At 47.2% G+C, this 23,245-nt stretch overlaps 1 protein-coding gene across 1 annotated transcript in view; it reads left to right on the plus strand.

The window, feature by feature from the left end:
• LOC118729618 (guanylate cyclase soluble subunit beta-2-like) overlaps positions 1–16,282 on the plus strand; it is a 75,754-nt gene extending 59,472 nt beyond the window's left edge. Inside the window, exons 13-16 of the mRNA XM_036457086.2 lie at positions 582–736; positions 3,852–4,003; positions 6,637–6,741; positions 16,012–16,282. Coding sequence (XP_036312979.2) covers positions 582–736; positions 3,852–4,003; positions 6,637–6,741; positions 16,012–16,157 — 558 coding nt within the window. The 3' untranslated portion in view covers positions 16,158–16,282. The remainder of the gene's footprint in view (positions 1–581; positions 737–3,851; positions 4,004–6,636; positions 6,742–16,011) is intronic.
• The last annotated feature ends 6,963 nt before the right edge of the window (positions 16,283–23,245 follow it).

Genomic DNA, 23,245 nt, shown 5'->3' on the forward strand with positions numbered 1-23,245 from the left:
CTAGGGGGCAGATGCTTCAACCGGTAGGTCAGCTTGCTGCTGAGGTCTGGCCAATTGGGACTGAACGAGATGGGCCAGACATGCCCTGGAGCCTTCCCACAGTCCCTCCCCAGCTGGCCAACCTCCCACATCCCTCCCTGGCCCCAATTGTGCACCAGTGGGTTCCCTCGGCCTGGCCTGTACCCTCTCGCAATCTGGAACCCCTCAGGGGATGTCGGACAGCTGGTTTCAGCCCCATCCCACAGGCCAGGCTGAGGGACCCCACTGGTGTATGAATTCATGCACCCAGCCTCTAGTACTATATAATACCATGTATGTGAAGTAGTAGAACAGGCAAATTAATCTATAGTCAATGAAATAAGAAGGTAATTGCCTCTTCAGAAAGGATAGAACTGAACTGGAAGGGGCCCAACATATTTATGAATTATAGCTAATCTATAATTTATTTTGATGGTGGTTATAGGATATATGCATTTCTAGAAACACTTAAGATCTTTTATTTTATGTAAATTATTCCAGAGTTTAAAAATAAGAACAAGAATATTTGATGGTCTCTTTTCAGTGAGGTTCTCTCTTTACAGATCAGAGTAGGGATTCATACTGGACCGGTCTTAGCAGGTGTTGTGGGGGACAAGATGCCACGGTACTGCTTGTTTGGTGACACTGTGAACACAGCTTCAAGGATGGAAAGTCATGGGCTTCCTGACAAAGTGCACCTCAGCCCCACAGCCTACAGGTAACCACTCACTTACTCATGCTTTCCTCTGTCCCTTCTCCTTCCAGGACTTACAGAAGCCTAGCAGCCAGGAGATGGGGTAGTGGAGAAAACCTGTGCTTTCTCTTCCACGCCACACTACCTTACAGAAGACATTGTGTCAGACAATAGACATTGTTGAGTCTCTACTATAAGATAGTTTTGCTCTCAAGGAACCTAAAGTCTAGATGTATATTTAATATTACAAAAAAATAGCCCAGAGACCAAATCCGGCCTGCCACTTTATGTTTATTTTTGTAAATAAAGTATTACTAGAACACAGCTATGCTCTTATTTACATACTGTCTATGGCTGTTTTCATGTTACAACAGTAGAGTTGAGTAATTGTGAAAGACTGTATAGCCCACAAAGCCAAAATTATTTACTATCTGTTTATTTGTTTAAAATATATCTTATTGATTTCAGAGAGAGGAAGGGAGAGGGAGAGTTAGACACATCAATGATGAGAGAGAATCATCAATTATCTGCCTCCTGCATGCCCCTTCCTGAGGATGGAGCCAGCAACCATGGCATGTGCCCTGAGTGGGAACTGAATGGTGACCAGAATTGAATGGTGATTCATGGGTTGATACTCAACCACTGAGACATATGAGCTGGGCTGCTACCTGTTCTTTTACAAAAACAAACAAACAAACAAACAACGTTTGGCAACCCTCAGTCTAGTGGAAGAAGAAAGAAATATTCACAGATCATTATTTTGAAATTGTGATAAATGACAAAGATATACATAAAAAGAGACTTATGGTTTTTTGAGAACTTACAAGAGGTCACATTTTGTCCCAAGTTTTGTTTTTTTTTTTTGCATATGTTAGTTCATTTATTGTTACAACAATCCTATGAACATATACTATTATATTCTTATCTACAGATGAAAAAAAAATCAGGCACTAAAAGGTTAGTAACTAGTTGCTCAGGTCACAGGTAGGCTGGGAAGGAGTAGGGCCTGGGTACAGCCCAGGGGATCAGCGGGAGGGAGTGACAGTGAGTGCCATGGGGCAAGGGTGCCTAACCCACTAAAGAAATTCTTTGTGGAGGAAGATATTCCTGAGTGGAATCTTAAGCAAGGAGTTTCAGAGTCAGATTTAGCTCAAATTGGGGTATTGGGAGTGAAAAACAAGCAGGATAAACACAGGTAGAATCAGTACAGAGATTTATAAACAATTTAGCTTATTGGGGGGCTGGGGCTTACACAGTAGGTGAGGAAGAGCCATTAAGGAAAGTGAGAGCACAGACAGTGGCAAGGCCAGGGTCCTATTTGAGCTCTCTCCACTCACCAGCAAGTAGCACAGATATGAGCATCAAAAAATGAGAAAGAGAAGACCTGTTAGGGTTTAATTTGAATCAGTCATTGGCAGTGGGAATTTAGGGGAAGGTAAAATCAGCTAAACTTAGTAATTACTACAAATGAGAATGAGAAAGAGAAAGAGGGAGATGCCTCTTATGTCTCCCAGGTCTCCACCTTGGGTGGCTAGGGCCTGAATCTCACCGTCTGAAACAGGGCACATGAGAGGGAGTCCGGTCATCGTGGCAGATGGCAAGTTCAGGTGTGGGTGTGTTGAATTCAAAGGGATTGTGGGATATCTTAGGACCTAAGATATCCCACAATCCCTTTGAATAAAGGTGCAATGAAATGGATGAATAAAATTTGACGTGGAGTTGTTGGTTGGGGGTCCAGACTTGGAGTAAGCAACACATAGGTGGTAAGTAAGCCATGAGAGGTGGTAAGATCACCTGGGGAAGGATGCAGTGTGGAAAGAACAGTGGCAGGTGGAGAAAGAGGAGCCTGTGTGTGAGGTGGAAGAAACAGAAAAGAGCCAGGCATGAAAGTTCAGGGAGAGAAGTTCCCTTGTGGATATTTTTAGGGGGCAGAAATTGAACAAACATGACAAACATAGTAAAAGGGCTAGAAAATATTCACCAGAGGTTTTGGGGAGCATTTTCAGAGGTTGTGGTAGAATTGTGGGGATAGACTCTGGATTATGAGTGGAAGGATAAAAAGAAGGGAGGATTTTTATGGGATTGAAGCAGGAGAGAATCAAGTGAGAGAAAAAAATTTTGTTTCTATTTAGGATGAAAAAATCTTAGCATGCTTATAGGCCGAGAGGAGGGTGCAGATGGAGAGGGAGCTGAAGATGAGGGGAAAGTTGGCTGATGGGGCCTGGACCTGAGGGGGTGGTAAGGAAGCATGGATGGGGTGCCCTTGAACAAGACACCTCATCCTCTGAGATTGGGGGAAAGGGTGGATGTGGTCAATGAGATGAGAAGTTGCTGGGTCTCACCTACAGTGGTTAAAATGTCATAGATGAATCAGGTCACAAATAAGGAGGTACGGTCAACTGCTTAAGAGTGAGGAGAGAAGGTGCCAAACGAAGGAACTTGAGGAGCATGGTGAATGTCCGAAACCTCCATGAAACTGGTCCGGGACAAGGGGAGGGTGATGAGTGCTGAGACCTGGCTGAGGCAGCTGACCATGAATTGGAAACTTTCTAGTTCGCAGTGCTCTGTGGTTCTTCTCCAACATCTTTCAGTGGCCAGTTAATAAACATTTTATAGTTTTTCCATAACTATGTCTCTTTCCATGGCCCCCTTTTTATCCTCTTCCTGGGTTCCTTGGCAGTCAGAAATCAAGGAGTAACTTGAGTAGTTTGGACGAGCATGATGACACCTGGGATGTATTGGGGACTTGGAGAAGATGGAGAGAAGTGGCCTGATCTTTTAGGAGCCCCTTGTTTCAGAGCCATGCAGAGATGGTGCACACACAGGCATTGGGGTGTGATTGTAGAGGTGTGAGGGCTGCGGATATGAGCCAAGCGCTAGAGGGAGGGAGGTGGTGATCAGGTCACAGCATTTTGGTGGGACCCTTGTATTCTCCCTCTCCTTTCCGCACTGGTTCAGATGTCTGAACTCATGCCTTCCTCCTCTCCCCTCCCCACTGATGTCTCAGAGTCCCACTCCCCCATTGTGTGCCCTGAGCCTCAGGCTTCTCCTCTCTCATTACCCATCCTATTGTAGCCAACTCTCCCGTTATGGAACTGTGATCTTTGAAATCTGGTGCATTTATTTTCCCTCCGTGCAGAGCCCTGGAAAACCAAGGGTTTGAAATAGTTGAGAGGGGTGAAATCCAAGTGAAAGGAAAAGGGAAAATGACCACATACTTCCTGATCCAGAACTTGAATGCCTCAGAGGATGAGATCATGGGGAGACCTCAAACTCTGCATGATCACAAAGGTAAGCCAAGAAGAGAAGCCTCATTATGAGTGTGAATGTTTTCCCCACTGACCATGTGAGACATGTTTAGTGTGGCCCTTCGGTTTGCAGGGTCAGCGCGGGTATCATCCCTCACCACAACCACGCTGTCACCTTCCATTCGGTAACAGCTCCTGAGAGTCATGCAGCCATGCTGCCCTGAACGCTCTTCTCTTGCATCCTGGATGTTATGCTATTCCTAGAGCTAAGCTGGTGGGCAGTCTAAAGGTCACTCACACATTTGTTTTCAAGATTCTTCCTGTCCTAGAAATGAGCTTTTCCCAGGAGCCTCTCCTGTGGCTGGAGAGGGTTCCAGAGTCTCCCTCTGCTCCTCAGCCTCAGGGCTCCGGAAAGACTTTCCTCACACACTGGAACCTGTCACCGTCTCATTTTCTGCTGCCTTCCAAACTGGGAAGAAGGACAAAATTGCCCAGCTCCAGGAATGACAAAGTGAGTTTAGGTTAAAACCACCTAGTGCTAAGCTGAACCAGAGATCATTGTTTGGCTCATTGTGCTAAAAAAAAAAAAAAAAAAAAAAAAAAAAAAAAGCAGCATATGGAATTCAGCAAGGAGGTCTCCTTCAGCTGCAAGGTGGATCCCATCCACCCCAGGCGGTCAGGGCCCCTTAACAAGGATCATGGGAAATGCTGGAAAATGCTGACAGGAAGGGAAACCCAGCAGCAGGGGGCAGACCATCATGGACCGCTGAACCAAACTGGAGAACAACATGGATTTGTTTGGGCAGAAACTAATTTTAGCTGCTCCAGGGTCCTGCAAAAAAAGTTTCTAAATCCAGTGGTTACTCGTTTACATAGTTAATATATGCAGGATGTGTCTTTGGGACATGAACTTTGGCTACTATTCTTATAATTGGGGTAATACCAACAAACAGATGGGTATTTGAAGAAATTTTAAGATTGTTTTCATGGTGTTTTTATTCTAATGCCAGCTCACTCCAGTGTCCCTGAGAGCTGCTATTGGTTTTGGCCACATTTTGCTGGTGGAAACACTGAGATAGAAAGATCTCAACTAAAAACTAGAAATAGCTGGTGAATAAGAGGCAGGAGCCACCCTGACTGTTATTTGGTCACCTATTCCTAGGCGTTGAGTGCCTTGCCCACCAAACTCATCTTCTTCCTCCCCAGCTATCCTCCCCACAGTACAAAGGGTTGCTAGAGGGGGGTAAACAACCATTTTGTCTATTTTTTCTTTGTTATCAGAAACAGACAAAGTAAAGGGGGTGCGGTGTTTTGCCCCCTCCCAGTGAGAGAGAAGGCAGAGCTGAAGGCTTTAGCACCAGGCCCGGGAGGAACCTTGCTCAGAAGGCATGCCTCCCTCAAACCTGATACTACTTTCTCCCATTCCCACTGCAGGGGTTCCTAAACTTTCCAGTTTGAAAAACAGGATTCTAGCTCTGGGTCAGTAGAATCTAACCTGCTTTCAGTTCTGAACTGGAAAAAACAAAGAAAAGAAAAATAACCAAGTAGAAAACTTGTAATGGTGCCTGAACTGAAGATCTCAGTATGGACCCTGAGAAATGGGGGCCGGGGGGTGGGGGTGGGGGTGCAGAGAGGGAGAGGTAGCTCTCTCAGAAGCACACAGTGTCTCTGTGCAAACTGAGAAGTAGGTAGCCCCCAGGCACGGCTTATAATAGAGTCAGCCCTTCCTCTGGGCTGACACCAACCCCCTCCCCCCCTTCATCCCCCCAGCCTGATCCCCTTGGCCACGTATCTCCAAAGAGAAATGGCACAACCTAGTGTGCGGAACCCAGAGTGGAAATCTCGGCCTTTCTTTTTGTGCATTTCCCTCGCCTTTCCTCATCAACCTAGGATTTCTGCAGGCAGCCTCAGCCTCCAGGCTCTGGGCAGGCGCGCTTGTCTCTCTGTGGCTGCCCCCCCCCCCCCCCTCCCCGGAGCGCAGCATGGGAGGTTCCAGCAGGAGCTAGAAGGCCAGGGCACCCTGGCCAACACTGCTTCCTAAATGTCTCAGAAGCTCCAGAATGTGAGCCCACTAACTGGCGGGGGCGGAGCGTCTCAAAGCCAGTGACGGAGGGGGGGACGCAGAAACTCTAAGATGCGCTTCCCTTTCAGAGGAGCTGCCACAGCACACGCGGGCTGGGCTTTTCAGTGGTTCCGGGAGGTGTGGGAGGGAGACGGACAAGGTGAACTGGAGGAGATTTGGATGCGCACCGCTGAGGGGAAGGAGGTGACCGCAGCAGTGCGGTGGCAGGTGCCTTACAGTGCCCTGCCTGAGTCCTCACGGGTGAACGCCCCTCTCACCCCCTGTGCACCTGACAGGGCGATACCCGAGGTGACAGGAACAAGAAAGGGTGGTGTCCAGGAGAGCTCTTCCTCAGACCTTTTTCCTTTTCCCCTTTTGCTCTCAAAAGCGGGGGATTTGCTCCTTCTTCTCCCAGGTGATGGTGAGTGTGTTAACCGCACTAAAGTGTCCTGCAGCTTCCCCAGCGGTGATGTTTCCCAGCGGGAACCCCTGTCTGACCAGCCCTTCACGGGGGGCACCGGAGCGAATCCCAGGGGCTGCTCAGGTCAGAGGCACCGCTATCGGAGGCTGCTTGCACCTGTGTTCTCACTTTTCCTTCTCGTGCTTTTTGGCAGAAGCTAGTGCTCAAGAAAGTCAAGACAGCAAAGCTGTTGCCGTGACAAGCGTCATGAGGTACGCAGACAGCCGGCAGCTGCTCCCCCCGAGAGATGCAGTCCACGGTGAGTGTGTGGATGAGTGCGAGAGAGCAGCGCAAAGCCCCAGTGCGGTGCTGCTGCGGAGGGGGCTGCGGGTTCAGTGTGCGGCTCCTGGGAGACAGCAAAGAGCCAGCGGCACAGGCACAGTTCCTGTGGAGTTTGGGGTCCTGGGCCAGAAGCCTTTGAACTAGCTGCTTACTGTATTTTAAATAAGTTTTTGTTCGCTTTCCCAACCCACTCACCTCCCTATCCCAACTGTCCCAGGGAGGCCCCTCTGAGGATCCCTAATGCTCAGAGAAACGAATAGTCTCCAGGTCCCCACTAGATGAGTTACTCTGCACACTGCCCCCACTGCAGCCTCCTAAGGAGAAGTGCGAGCGACTCCCATGCCCTTGCCACCGTGTGGTGCCTCACAGAGAACTCGGATCCCTGGCACTGCCACAGAGAGTTGGCCCCCTGACCCCTTTCTCCACTTGGAGGTGGGAGGGAGGGGAGGTTTCTCCCAATTCATGCTGCTCTTAGCTGCCCTGGTGAGCCATTCGGCTCCCTCAGGAGCGGTGTTCGGGCACAGCTTGGTTTTGAGGGTGGGTCACAGGAAATGAAGGGCCAGACAGGGCCTGCGGAATGAGTCCCTGTAGCAGCAGCACCCACTACACCTCTCCTTTCCAGGTTGTGCAGCCCCTGCCACCCTCTCTCTTTCTGGAAACCCTACCTTAAACAACCCAAATGGCATGAAGCTTTGAGACAAGGCAGCAGTGTATGTCTGTTACAGAGTACAGCGTCCCAGGGATTTTTCAAAAACCATCAGAGGTCAACTGACAAAGTTTCTTAAGACAATGGCATAATTCATGTGAAGAGTTAGAACAGTTTAATAATTCATATAAAGAGTTAGCAATTGTTATTTTTATTAGACAATTAGAGACCTGATGAACGAAGATTCATGCAAGAATGGGCCTTCCTTCCCTTGGCTGCTGGCACCACCTTCACCAGGCCCGGAGCCGAATTTCTGCCTTCCTACACTGCCCAGAGGCCTGGAGAGGCTGGGGCTGTGTGGAATGCCAGCATTGTCACCATGGTAATGCTGCAAGCATCCAGCCCCACCTCCGGCCCCTCAGAGCTTGTGTATGCAAATTAACTGGTCATCTTTGTTGGGTTAATTTGCATACTCACTCCTGATTGGCTGGTGGGTGTCTCAAAGGTATAGTCAATTTGCATCTTACTCTTTTATTAGTGTAGATGTCTCTTAGATTGAGTGTCACTTGAGCCCCTGGCATTGGGCATTGCCCAGATGCCTGAAGCCTTCTCTCTAGTTTGATCCATGTGGAAGGTTGAAGGGATGATCAGCACCCTTCTGTTCAATTCTGATGAGAGGAGACCAAGCACAACTTTCCTCCTTCTGGCCTGGAGTCAGGTGGAATCTTGGATTCTGTGAAGCAAGTAGACTTTCTGCCCTTACCCAGAGGTACTTCCTACAGTTGCATGCTTCTGAGAGTGCTCAAACCCCCAGTAGCCATTAGTGCTATTAAGTATGGAATTAGTCCCATGGCTATTCTTATAACACAGGTAAGAAACTAGAAGTTCAGAAAGGTCATGTAATTTATATAACAGCCCACAACGTGTAAGTGGGAGAAATAAGACTTGATCTTCAGGCATGTTTGTCCTGGGCAGATCATGTCCATGTGAGCCCCCTGAAAATGAAAACGATTTCATTTTCCCCAAACAGAAGGCTGCTGCACGTGGACTGCCTGGCTTCACGTGGCCCAGCCCCGCTTCTCTCAGATCCTCTGGGCCCCATTTGAACAGACTTCTGATTATTGGGTGTGGCTGGCAGATGCATGAATATGGAATACCTGACACACTGTAGGGACTGATATAAAGTGCAACATGTGCCAGAGGCTTGGAGAAATGAGAACCATGCCAGTGGGCCATTTAGCTATCCAAACCAAGACCTACGAAGTCAGAATTGCTTTTGACAACTTACCCAGGTAATCTGAGTTTGAATTTAACATGACACAGGCTTCTTCCTTATCTCTAACTGCCACAGAGAGTTGGCCCCATGACCCCCTTGCATTGGGGAGTCTCTCCACTGAGACAATCTAACTTCAATAACACGCCTTCCTTTCACTGCAAGGGGGTCACGGTTGGCAGCAGACATAGAGTTTAGCCTTGAAGGTTTTGTGCCACCTGCTCTCACACCCTTTCATCGAGGGTTAGGTCCCAGTTCTCACGGGGTCTGGGCTGTATCTGAGAATGTCATGCTGAGCTAGGAAGCAGGTGAAGGCTGCCAGGGTCACTGCAGAAGCCCCCACTCTCACCAGCAGCCCCAGGGCCATCCCACCAGGCCCCCGCGTGGCTGTCATTATGGGGACGAGTTTCCACCAGCGGCCCAAACCTGTCAGGACCCCAAAATTAAATGGCTGTTAGATCTTGCTACCTCAGAGATCTGCCTGTTCCCCAGGCACTAGGCAGTCAGGACAACATTCCAGGTTCAACTCCGTGATTATGCCTGCCATGGACCTCACAGGTTATGTCACCTGGCTGACAAACATACGGCCGCTCTCCCTGGGGTGGGAAGCGGGCTCCGCCTGGCCTTGCTCCCCTGTGAGGACTCCTGCTCCTGAAAAATGTCTCGGGGTCTTGGCAGCACACGCAGCTGAGGAGGTGGCAGGAGCGCACCACCTGGACCCCTCTCAGGGCCAGCTGAGTTGGGATGCTCACTCCTTCCTTCAGCTTTCTCCAAACAGGGGAGGGGGGGCATCCAGCTGGGGCAATAGGAAAAGCTCCAGTGGGACCGGGCCTGCAGACTGCACCTAGGGCCTCATTTGCACTTCAATAACACGCCTTCCTTTCACTGCACTTTGTGTTTGGGTGTTAGATTGTCTCAGTGGAGAGACTCCCCAATGCAAGAAAAGGGGAGTATTGAGCCAGAGTGAAATCAGTGTGTTGACTTGGACATTTAAGCAACACCTTTCAGCAGTGACTAAAAAATTGGCCTTCCAGCTGTCCCTGCTGGCAGGCTCTACCGGCATCTGCCAGACCCCTGTTAGTGTCTTTTTCAAAGTTCAGCTTGCTTCCCCTTGTCTCCTAACTGATTTTCCCGAGGATTACAGTAAAGGTTTCCAGGCTGACCTTTGTAGAGCACTTAGGCAAGCTGCCCTGGCCCCTCTCTGTTAGCGACCCCGCCTTACAAATCATAGGCCCAGAGTGTCCACTCGCTGGGCTCACAGCAGGTTAAGTCAGCTTGGAGGACTTTTCCACCAACCTCTAATTGTTCCTCTGGCGGACGTTAGTGGGGAGGGTCCCTCTCCTGACTGAAGTTAGGGGTTAGCTTCTGCCGCTGGGCGAGAGGGGGGTGCCGATTCCTCCAAATTTGACTCCATTTTCTCTACAGGAAGAACAAGACTCCATTGTAGTCCCCTGAGGGATGATTCTTGGATGCGTTTGTGGTCACTTATTGCCAGGTCCTTGCCCCTCACTTTGCAGGGTCTTGACAACACAAGCGCTTTCCCAGACGTGTCCGCTGACCTGGGTCCAGCTGGCTTGGAGCCAGGTTAAGGAGCCGGGGTCCCTAGTCTCAGAGTTTCAACAGCCTTTCTGGGGCCTTCATGAGTGTGGCTGTTAACTCCTCCTGACCTTTTCTGCATGGGGCTGATGAATAGCATAGCTGTTTGTAACCTCAGTCTCTCTAGGAGTTGAGCTGTTAACACAGCGATGTTCTATAGATGCTTTATTTCTCTCCTTCTGAGGGCTGAGATCATAGACTAGTGCTGGGCCCCCAGTCTCAGCTTTTCAACAGCCAGCTTTCTGGGGTAACTCTGAGGACTGGGTGAGATATTACACATCATCCGAAAACTGTAAAGTGCAGAAGACATGTCAGGAATGACAGCTGCTTAATCACTTAGGGACCCTATTGTTGAGAATTCATTTACTTAATAAATCCATGAGTCTTGGCACAAAGCTGTAAGAATTACTTACAGGGGTTTAAAATAATAAGAATGAGCCCTGCCTGAGTGGCTCAGTCGGTTAAGCGTCATCCCGTACACTAAATGTGGTTAGATTTCTGGTCAGGGCCATACTTAGGTTGCAGGTTTGATATGGGCTCATATGGGAGGCTCTCTTTTTCTCCCTCCTCCTACCTCTAAAAATTAATTTAAAAATACCCTCGGGTGAGGATTTAAAAAAATAAGAATGATCTGCTGCTAAAGGGGCCTTAGATCAGCAGCAGAAGGTGATGCACATGGAAGTCAGGACTTCAGCCTAGTGCAAGGCGCTACAGGGCCACCTTCCAGCACAGGTGACACTGTAGACCCTGAGGCCATGAAAACCCTTTTGGAGAAGGTGCAGGTGGCGGCAAGAACAAGGATGTGGCCTCTCTGAGCTCTAGAGAATGCAGGGGCTTCTGGATTCTGGAGAACTAGGCCTCCAGGGTGTGGCCTCCTTTGCCTGTGGTAGACCCAGGAGGCCAGGGGGTGGGTGCTTCTAGAATGGCAACCCCTCCTGAAAGCTGGGGAACCCGCCGCACCCTTTTTATTACTAGGATAAAATTCTCCTGCTGGGGGAGTTTTCCTCCAAAAATTTCACTTCCAGCATTCATGGCTCCTTTCTCAGCTCACTCCTCTGTGTGGTCAACTTTGCCCTTTCCCCAGAGCAGGTGGGTTTATTGTAAAATGAACCCAGACAGAACCAAGTGAAAGGATAGAAGGTGTTCAGCACACATGGAGAGCAAACAGAATAAAGCCGGGAGGGGGCCAGGCTGAGAGGTACAGAGGGCCATGATGCCCAGCCACAGGCCTCGTGCTGGGAAGTAGCGGGAGGGGTGAAACCTAGACAATGGAGACAACTCAACTGAAGGTCTGACTTCAGGCTCAAGCCCACCCCCCACCCAATATGGTGGAGAGTCATATTGAAACCAAAAGGTGGTTTCCCATATCTTACTCTCTCTAGGAATTTAGAAAAAGATACAGAATTCACAAGAAGTTATTTTAACCCCAAATCATATACTTTATGACCCACAGAGCCCTGCCTGTAATAATGGGCAATGACCCAAATTCCACCTACATTCCTAAAAAATAGTAGCATTTCCTGAAACTTCACATTGCTATTGCTCCTGCACCCCAAGTTCCTATAGGAGAACATGACTCATGTGATGGTTGTTTTCCATAGAGAAATAGATTTCTTCTGCAACCATTCTTTTAATTTAATCAATTTTATTTTATATTGAAACTAGGAGCCTGTTTCAGGAAGATTCCTGCAAGAAGCCGCCAAGGCCTGCCCTGCCCCTCCCACTCTGCCCAAGCTTTCCCTCTGGCAGCCACCTTGCTTTCAGCTTTTCCTCCCTCTTCCTTCTAAGCTGTCTTCAGTCTTCACTTCTCCCTCCCTCAGTGTATGCAAATACCGCCATCTTTGTTGGGTTAATTTGCATACTCGCTCTGATGGGCTGCAGGTGTAGCGAAGATACGGTTAATTAATATTTTTCTCTTCTATCAGTGTAGATGGGTTTCTGTAGTGCTTTTAATTCTTTCCTAGGCTGTATTAGTTTGTTCAACTAAAGAAGGCTTATTTGTTCATTTATATTATAGAAGGAATATTTAAATATAAGTTTTTTAAGCCAGAAAGTACAGGTAAACCAAAAGAAGACAGAAAAAGCATCAGTAATTCCATCAGAAAGACTGCTATCAAAATTTTGGTGCCTATCTTCCCAGACTTGTGTGTGTGACAATGCATGTGTATGTGTACACATATATATTTTTTCTTACAAAATTGGGATTGTCACACGTACCATGTCTTGTAACTTGGCAGGTCATGACTTTCTTTTGAACATATAAACATCTTTCAAAACAGAGGAGAGACATTTTTAAAAGACACATGTGCTTCACATGGTACATTCATTTCCCATGTAACTTGTGCTGTCACATATCAAAAGCCACAGTGACATCGTAACAAATGGAAACCCAATTGTCTTTCACTTCTGCACATGTACCACATACCTGCAAGGACCCTGCTACCCCGTGAGTCCTGCTGTTTTCTCTGAATTTTCAGAGAATGGTTACTCTTGTTCACTTTAGCTTTGGTTTTTAGATTATTCCAAGTGTCTAGATATCAGTAATCTATAGATGATGTACATTTCAATTCTCAATGAATCATAAAACTTAACTAACCAGAAGACAACATTTCCCAATGTGCACAATGAGCATTTAGAATAGAAAAGCGATGGCACTAACAGGTAATCTCAGAGGGTGGTGACCAATGTGTATACATATATACTTTTTTCTTACAATGGTCTTGTGGGAACAACTGATGATGTATGAGAATTCATTTCAAGTAAACAAGGAAATTCTTCCACATCTGGATTGTGAAATTAGATTGGGGTCAAAATGTCAAATATATATGGGTAGAAATTTCAAGAGAGTCTTGCAAATCTGGGCTGACCATGTCTGCTGTGAATTGTCAGGTGGCATCAACTGGCATTGATGGAGTTATACTTGGCCTGTCCAGCTTTCACCATGTCATCTCAGTTCTCTTCCCAACACAAACCTAGCACGTCATCTTTTTCTCCCTGTTGACCAGAACCTTTTCCTCAAGGAGTAAAAAGGAAAGAGGAAAATTAGTTTAATAGAAGTGTAAGAAAAATAGGAGTAGAAATGGAGAAGAAGGACCACAGATAAGGTACAAATAAAAAAATGAAAAATGGCCAGGTTAGATGAGAAAAAAATATGCTGTGCAAGTGAGAAAAGTAAACCAGTAATGGAAAGCTAAGTGGAAAATTTTTGAGAAGATAAATTAGAAGGGATAAAGAAACAAAACAGAAAGTGTTGAATATAGGGGAGACTAAGAGATATTTATAAAATGTTATTTTCCAGTGTTGAGTTTACTTCTAGAATTCTTTGTGAGAGGTTAAGCCAGAAAATAGATTATCCATCTTGGTTACAAAGAAATCCTGGTGCTGTCTGGCAGTGGGTACACATTGTAATCAGACCCTGAGTGTTGATAGGTGAAGGCAAAGTTTTCTTTGCTGTATTTCCTCCTTTTTTTCTTAAGAACTCCAACCCCTTCTGGTTGTTTTTATTTTCATTAGGGTAGCCCTCAACATTTGGTAAAATTACAAAGACACAAAACAAATTCTATGATTATAGTATTATTTTGTGGATTTTTTTTCTCATATGTCCTTTTAACATTTCTTGTGAGTTAAGTGGGAGATAGATGTATTATTTAGTCTCCTTTTATATCTAGAGAAACTGAGGCATAGAGAGATGTTGGATGGAGTACTGATGAACATTTATAGACCTGGAGGCAGACAGCTATAGCTTCTTAATTACAAAAAATTACAAATCTATCTGCAATGAACTCCTTTTTTCTTTATTTACAATGATAACAAAACAAAACTGATCTCAAACTTTTCAAACATTCTGTCCTTATCATTTATCCTGCCTGTTTCCATGTTCAAAATTTTAATTCCTTTTAAAATTATAGAATTGTTTACCTCTCAAAGAAAAACAGTACTATAATAAACCCTGTAATTTCAAGTGAAAGGACTAACAAGTGCTTGAAGTAATAAAACTAGCAGGCAATTAAACAAAAAACAAAAATAAAACCCCGTACCTGAGAAATTAGCAATTTTCAAAGACATTGCTGAACATGATTTTGTCTTTGGATGACAGAGGTGCAGGGAGGGTATGGATAGTGAATGTGTAGCTAAGGAAATCTCCTCTTGGCCAGCTGTCGTTTGGTCATAGCCTATAAAAATGGCCCACTTGAACCTTGACTCCCTATCAGATTAGCCCCAATGTATGCATGAGCTAAATATTCCATAGGAATCATTTCCTGGAGTTGCACCAGTGACGTGGTTCTAGGTGTCCCAGGAGCTCCCCTTCTTTTCTAGAAGGTCCGTTCCCAAATTTTCACCTCACCCTGGGCCTGAGACTGGAGAGAGACTGGGAAGGGGTCCAGTGGCCCAACCCTTTCTACACGTACATCATCACTTATGTTCATTAGGGCCGAGTACATCAGCACATTGAGCTTTGTCTCAGTCCAATTGTGATGGAAACTACCCCTTGCTTTTTTATCTTAAGACAACGTTAATCACTGACCCAGGCTCAGGAAGATGTCTGAGGTGCCCACAGGCCCTATTGGTGAAATAAGTCGTTCATTCCTTCATTTGGGAACAGAGGCTAAAGATAGAGGCCCCTCCTGCATTTCCTGACCTCTAGGACACTAGAGCCTCAAATACAACATGTGAGCCTCTCTGAACTTGAATGTCTCTGGAACAATGATTAGTTAAAAGGAAGGAAGGAAGGAAGGAAGGAAGGAAGGAAGGAAGGAAGGAAGGAAGGAAGGAAGGAAGGAAGGAAGGAAGGAAGGAAGAAAGAAAGAGAATGCTACAGGACTTTAAAATCTTAGGTGCTGACCTTTCCGAATGAAACCGCAGGGAGAGCAGGAGGTGGAGACAGTGTCTTCCAGCCGGGCTGGTTTCACTCCTTCTCTGAGTCCTCTCCCTCCCTCCCCGCCGTGGCTCACAGAGCCAGGGGCTTTTCCTGCTTTCTCCCGGCCGCCTGCCCATACTTAGAATTAAGAATAGGCATCTTGGAGTCTGTACTCTATGTGGGGCACTGTGTTAATCACCTTATATACATCATCTAATTTAAATCCCAGTGACCCTGGGAGGCAGGTGTAATCATTATTTCCCCACTTTTCAGATGAGGACAAATGAGGCCCAGAGCTGGTGAAAGGGGCAGTGGCCCTGCTGGGTATGAGCGTTTGCTGCTGTGCTGTTGATGCGCAGACCTCTTCAGGGGTGGGAACCCCCAGTTTGAGGGCGGTATAAGGCTCACAAAAATCATTTAGTCTGGCCCTGCCAAGGCAATAGGGTAGTAAATGTTTGGCCAAATACAGCACGGTAATTTTTAAGTTGATTATTTTGTATGGCCTGGGAATGATGGTTTAAATATCCAAATGGCCCTTGGCAAAAAAAAGAAAAAACAGAAAAAAGGTTCCCCACCCCCGTGGACAGTCGCAGAGCAGCAAGTCTGGATGCTTCGTGTGTTCTTATGCGAGCTATGGACAGGGAAAGATTTGGTATGTGACCAACAGGATGTCACAGTGTGGAACGAGAAAAAATAATGTGGCGACACAGCTGAGGTCCGGGTGACCTTTTGGCCTGGGCTGTGAAGATGAGCTCCGGCCAGGAGGTGGGAAAGAAGGCCCATCGCGCCCACACGGTGTGCTCTGCGGCCTGGCTTAGGCAGACACCCCTGCTGCAAAGCCCACTGATTCACTCACCCATCTGTCTTGTTTCAGATTCTGAGGAATGGAAGCCTGAAGGGAATCCAGTGTCTGGACAGGACTCTGTGGAGGCAGCTGACAGAGATCAGTCTTCAGATCAGACCAAGATACATCCCTTTGTTAATGACACTCTGCCCTCCGGTTTCTGTGCTCTGTTGTAACTTAGTTTCCCCTTACTCAGTTTTATGGTAACTAAGTAACTTCTTTTCATTCCTCAGCTCAAAACTTCTTAAGCTGCATCTCTTCCTCACTGTCCCTCTGAGAATAGAAGTCTACAAATGAAACAATCATGACAAGTTTGGAAAAATGTGCTTTTATAGTCTCCGTTCACAGCCAATCATTACACTTTGAGACTTTGGGTCTTGATTGTTCTCATAGGCCTCAAGTTTGGCTGTGGGACTGTTTCTGTTTCCTTCCAACAGGAATGAATGCCTTTGCTCCCATCACCATAGCTCCACTGAATCTCTGCCTCTGAGCAAAAGCCCCAGTGGCCACTTCAGAGGACACCCTGACCTTGGGCCTTGGAGATCATTCCATGCATTGCCTTGTTTTAAATGATGATGGGATTGGGGGAAGGAGAAGAAGCAGACCCAGACCCCTGGTTTATGAATCACTCACAACACAGCCTGAATGTGAAAGGCACTCAGCCAGGAAATAATTTTCATTCCCAGCCTTGGAAGTTGCATGAAGCAATAGAGCAAAAACTGCATTCCCCAGAGAAAACCTGAAAGTAAAATGGAAGAGAAAATGTGAAAATCACAGGAAGGGCAGAGTTAGGAGAGAGAAGGAATCAAGGCAGAGCGCAGCCAGGTGCCCAGGGCCCTTGGCAGGCTTCCTTGTTGGCGCAGACCATGCAGGCGTGGGATCACCTGCACGGAGAGGTTGGAACTGTTCTCTGAGGTGTGCGGCGTGAGGAGAGGGCTGCAGTGCGGATCTCTGGACTATGCAGCTGTACTCAGTGTCTGTGAAACATACATGCATGTATATATATTTGTTCGTAGGTAATAAAGACAATTTAAGGGTACACACATTTTGTGATTCATGCTTGCTAGGACCTGAATAACTAGGAGTTGAATAACTTGATGCATTCTTCTAGATAGCACCTGTGTCTTGTCTAGAAATAGGCAGGTGTGGTCCATAGTTGCACAGAGCTACAGTCTCCAGATCACACTGAGCGCAAAGTGCTGGGTGAAGAGCTACGCTTCTTGTCCAAAGTGCACTCCTGATGGCTTGGTATCTGTTTCAGCAGCTGTAAAAGGGGTAGTGGCAGCTGCCCCACCTTCCCCAGGGGGTTCTTTTGTTTGTTTTCTGTTTTTGTCTCTGTGTGTGTTTGTGTGTGTGGGGGGGTGTTGTGTGTGTGTTTGTGTGTGTGTGTGTGTGTGTGTGTGTGTGTGTGTGTAGTCATTAAAATACAAGAGCCCAAAGATGAATGTGATACAATAATAGTAACAACTAACATTTATTGACCATTCACCACATGCTAGGCACCAGCCTTGCACACAGGTCACACATTATTTCTGTTCCTGGCAACAACCTGGTAATAAGACAGTTCTTCCAGATACTTGACAGATGAGGAAACAGAAACTTGGGGAAAGTTGGTGGCCTGACACCACGCCACTGGTACTGGTGAATAGCTTAGGCAGGACATGTGCTGTTTATGTCATCACAACATCAAGAACGGCAGGATAGCCTGAAGGTATGGACCCTGGCTCTACCGTCTACCAGATGTGTGAGTTTGGAAAAGTTTCATCTCTGCCCCTCAATGTCCCCTTTTTTAAAATGGGAATGACCAGGGGACCTGCCTCATGGTGGTGTCATAAGGATTAAATAAAATATATACAAAGCACTTACAGGAGTTGCCTACACTTAGTAAGCATCTTTAAATGCCAATAGTTTTCATTTTTTATTTTTTTGCACTTTCACTGCACAATTTTACTTACTTGAGATCACACTGTATACGCTGGTTTAAACATGATTAGCACAGTAGCACTTACAACTTATTAAAGGAAAGTAATATAAAGGAGCTGATTAGAGTGAGTTTATGCGCAGTGGGAGTCTTATTGGTGTTTTACCAATTTAAAAAATCCCAATGATTTTGTTTAGTCAATATGAGAGTTTTAAAAATATCATTACTCAAGTCCCTTTGCAAGCAAAATAGCAATTTGATATGTTATGCAGCTTTACTTTGTGGAGAGTAAATAATTTTTTTTTTTTATTCTCTTAGCAGTTTCCAGTCCTGTACATAGTTTTGCTATATCTGGAAAAGACTTGTTTATGTTTTATGTGACCATCAAAGGTGGCAATAAGTGCCATCTGAACTGTGCAGCTGTATAGTTTTTTTTGTTTGTTTTTTAAATCAATCTTTATTGTTCATATTATTACAAAAGTTCCTCATTTTTTCCTCCCTCCACCAGGTTCCCACCCCACCCTCTGCCCTTTCCCCACCCCCCATTGTCCTCATCCATAGGTGCACAGTTTATGTTCAGTCTCTTCTGGCATCCACCACTCCCCTTTTCCCCGAGAATTGTCAGTCCACTCCCCTCCCGTGTCTCTGATTCTATTATAATCAACAGTTAATATTGTTCATCAGGTTTTTTAATTTCCTTGTTTTTTTTAAATTAATAAACTTTTATATTTTTAAGAATAAATTTTAAAATCTAATAATTTTAAACCTTGTTTTTTCTGCCCTGGGAACTGAGAAGCAAACTTGTTTACATGTAAACTTGCCCTTAGGCTATCAAAAGGCGTAGCCATTCAAATGTAAATGGACACATTGTTTAAAGATAGCTGCTGGCTGGAATTGGATTACATGTTCTGGGTGGGAAGGGCTTGTCCTCCCCTTTCTCCATTAAAATTAAGGTGTTAGCTTTAAAACCTCTTTTTGGCAAGAGACCTTAAACTTTCAGAACTTTAAATTTTTCAGGTAGCAAACTAATTACTTAGCATTTTCTCAAATCAATAATACCTCCACATTCCCAAGGATACACTTCAAACAAAAGACATTTCCAAATAGATCAACCAACCTCATCCAGACCCCACACAAGGCACTCACAGATCAACACCCCAGCCCCAGCGCTACAACAACTCAACACATCCAGATCTAAGCTTTCATCAGTTGATTCAGCAGACCCTCAAGTTCCCCCAAAAGTTTCCAGCCATGTCTGAGCAGCTCTGGGGCATGGGCAAGCGAGGAGCGAGCTGTTCCAGGCCTGGATGCTCTGGGCCCGGCTGCTCAAGGCCTGGCCACTCCCGGCCTGCGTGCTCCGGGCCTGGCTGCTGCTGCTCCTGGCCCAGCTGCCACTGCCCTGGGCCTGGATGCTCTGGGCCTGGCCGCCTCCGCTCCAACATTGTCTTTTTTTTCTTTTTTCTTTTTTTTTTAAGCATTTATGTTGCAATGTTGGCTGATGAGTTGAGTTCTGTCTTAATCTTAGATTTTTCAAGATCTTCTTTATATTCTTTCTTAAGTAATTTTACTATCTTGTGCTATCACTTGATTTCTTCACATTGAAAACTTCAGTTTCTTCCTCCTCATCCTGGAAGCTCAGCAGGCTGGCCTGTGGCAGCCCTTTGTTCTCTGCGACCTCATGCGCGGCTTCAGCCTGTTGCCGGGGTCAGCGCTGCCCAGGAGGCCTGCAATCAGCGGTCGAGGGCCCAGTGGCACCTCTCTCCTCCCCACCCCACCCCCGGGGGCCCTGTCGCCTGGCTTCTTGCTGGCACCCGGCGGTGGCTCCTGTTCCTCATTGCACTCTTCTCAATCTGGAGCTTTTGTCTCCTTCTCGCCAGGACAATCTAGCATCAGAGTCAACAGTCCGTCCTCTGCGCGCAATGTGCGCGACTCCGGGGTCTCTGCCTTTCGCAGCTTCCCCAGGACTCTGCCTCACAGCCCAGGCTCAGCACAGTCTGGAGCTTTTATCTCCTTCCCACTAGGGAACGCCAGCCAGGCACTCAGCCTCCCCCTCCTCTCCGGCTCCGTCCTCTCAGTGCGCGCAGCATGTCTCCGTACCTTAGGCTTTTACAGCTCCTCTGATTTTCCTTCTGGTTTTCTCTTTCCTTCTTGTTGTAGAATTTTCAGTCATCCGACTTCCTGTAGCTCTGGGCAATGTCCATTTTATATTTTAGTTGTATTTTATTGAAATTGTTGTGTGCAGCTGCTGTTAGGTGTTTACCTGTGCAGCCATCTTGGATCCTCCAGTTTTCATTTTTTAAAATGTTGCTATCAAGTGGCCTCCCTGCTAAAGTAGGGGCAAGAAAAGATGATTATTACTTACTTTCCCTGAATGCTTTCCTTCCAAGTTCTTCAGCTCAGTTATGAGCAAGAACCCAACCCAGGACCATGAACTCTGTGAGGCGGTAGCCTTGCCCATGAGATGAAGAGCAGAGCAGTTGTTTGGTGAAGCGGCAGCTTTTTGTTTGGTTTTTGGAAAGAGAAGAGCAGGAACCTGGGGCCTCGGCTCCCAGCTGCAGCTGCAGGGAGCCTGCCAGACCTTGTGAAGGCACTGGTTGAAAATGTTTATTATGATTGAAATAGTCATTTCCCATAGTAAACGCATGGCTATCCCTGTACTGGGTGTCCCCTGGAGCCTGCTATTCACTGTGGACCAAACACTGTAGAGACCAATTTCAGTGCCAGGGCATCCGGCCGGGCTGCGCTGTGCTGTGTGCTCCCGCGGGAGCGTCCTCTCTCGGAGGCACCTCTCGGGGTGGAGCCCTCGGGAGCCCCAGCGTGTGTGAGCACCCCCTGAGCGCGCAGAGTAGCTCTCAGGGCGTCTGCTCCTCTGCAGCCTCTGCAAGTGCTCTGACTCCAGCCTCTGCTGTCTGCTGGGTGTCCATCAGCCGGGCCTCTGGCTGTCTGTCCAGAGAACAGACTGTGTATGAGAAGTGAAAGCCTTGCTCAGTCGGGAAGGCAGGATGACTCCAGGCTGAGCCCTGTCCAGCCTTAGGACCTTCCAGGCGAGGCGTCTCCCTCTGAAAACCTGTTACATTCATTTTACCCGGAACCCTGTCTGGCTCCAAGCCCCTCAGCTCCAGGACATACCCCAGGGGCAGGGCAGACTCTGATCCAAGCAGATGGGCGGTCTGACTTCTGACCTGGCCCAGCAGGCCAGACTATTACAGACTCACAGGCCTCCAGTCCCTGAAGTTATTAGCAAGAACTTAAACACTGTCCACCGTCCTTCCCCTGGGGGGTCCGGAGCTTCATCGCATGGTGCCTTCCGCTGGCGCTGCCCCACCTCTCATCCTCTCACACACCCAGCCTCTGGAGGTGGAGTTCATGGCCCACAGCAGAGGGTAAGGATCTGTCAGGGGCCCTTTGCCTCCCCTTTCTCCTTCCTTTGTGGACATCCAAGTCCTGTTTCCGAATGTTTGGGCCTGGCCAGGGGCTGCATCTCATCCCTCCGCTGGGCTATGACTGGCTCATTCTTTGTAACAACCCCCCCCCCCCCCCCCCGCGCCCCTCCTTTTCCACCCTTTCTTCTTCTCCAACCTTCCTTCGGCTCTGAGTTGTGTGTGAGAGAAAGAAGGCAACTCGTGTGTGAGCCTGGCTGAGGAATGAGATCACTGCTCTCCCTGCTCCGCAGGCTTGCTGTCTGCGGCCGGGGTGACTGGGAGAGAGCGGCCGCTCCGTTTCCACAGACAGCCATCTGGTGCCACCAGGCTCGCGTGGATGCTAATCTGTCCATTTCCTTCACGTTATTCTTTTTTTTGTTGGAGGTGGCGTTCCCAAGGACCACTTCCCTGCAGCTGTACGTTCAGGCCCGGTCCGTGTGAGGGCGCAGGTGCCTTTGGCATCACGCCCCCGGCCCCCTTGTAGGTGTCAGCGCGTCATTGTTACCATCGGCGAGGCTATGCGGTTGTGATGTCAGGGCTGCACTTTCAAATGGAAATCAGGCAATTATGCTGCACATGGGGAAGTGTGACAGATGCAGAGGTTTTACACCACTGGTCCCGTCACGGGGACAAAGGCAGCCAGTGCTCCCGGGGGACGGTTAAATAAATAAAATATGTTTTAAGAGCACAGAGAAATCCAGGAATAATTAACTGCATCATGAGAGTTCGTAGGTCCTGTGGCTGTTTAACTGCAGGATGTGATAATGACATGTCAGTGGATGGCTTGACTCATCTTTGTAAGGCAGCCTTAGAAAGCTGATTTCAATGTGCATTCAGACAGAGGCAGCTGCTGCTCTCCGCATCTGCTTTCCAGTTTCCAAATGCAAAGCTTTTCAACTTGTTTCCCTTCCACCACAGTGGGGTTGGGGGTGGGGGAAGGGCTCCAGTTGGCTTAAGGGGAAGAGGGGCTGATAGCAGCCTGATATCTACCTCATGGAGCAGCTTCCTGTCAACATTTAGTGCAGGTTCATAGGCGCTTACACAGAAAAACATGGTAACAGGATCATGCCTACCAGGTTAGCACTTGAGTACTTGCTATGGGCCAAGCCCCAGCCAAGTGCTTCAGTTCTGTGAGTGTGGGGTAGGCACGCTGTTCCCCATGCTTTACAGACAGGGCACTGGCACCAGCGGAGGTGGGAGAGCTGGGTTTCAGATCTCACCTTGTTGGTCTTTGGTCTTGGCTCCCAGCCACTGAGTGGCTCCCTCTCCAACGTTTCAACCGAGAACAGAAAGATACACACTCACTCACGCACCCTTCACAGCACCCTATGTCAGACACATCCAGTTGGAGCGAATTACTAAATAGGAGAGACTTCAATAAAACTTAAAACTTAAGTTTTCCCCTAAAATGCCCTACCGTTTAAACAAATGGTTAATTTGGAGCCTGAAACACTTAATGTGTCCAAAACTGGACTTACATGAATTTACATTACACTTACAAAAAGTGAAGTGCTCCCAAATCCTGGCCGTGTTTCTCTTCTGTAACAGAGGAAGCAACTCAGAACAAGCTCAGGTCCATGGCTTTGAACTTCAGCAGTCCCTGAATTTGTTTATATGCCGCTGCCATAGACTAACTATAGCTGATGCCAGTTAGAGCAGAGATAGACAGGGAAGATATTTTATCTCTCAGAAAAAGTACTTTTACAGACTGATTCATTTGCCTCTCAGCATAACCATTATGGCTTGTTGCAGAAGGGTATTTCTTGGATCACATGATCTCACACATCTAGAGGAAATAATGAACAACACAAACGACCTAGAGAAAGAGAAGCAGCTATCAGACTCTCAAACCTCAGAGGGAAAGTAGGGGAGGGCGGGGGAAAGGGGAAGAGATCAACCAAAGGACTTGTGTGCATGCATA

The sequence above is a fragment of the Pipistrellus kuhlii genome, unplaced genomic scaffold (assembly GCF_014108245.1).
Source record: "Pipistrellus kuhlii isolate mPipKuh1 unplaced genomic scaffold, mPipKuh1.p scaffold_m20_p_3, whole genome shotgun sequence".
In the NCBI taxonomy this organism is placed as follows: Eukaryota; Metazoa; Chordata; class Mammalia; order Chiroptera; family Vespertilionidae; genus Pipistrellus; species Pipistrellus kuhlii.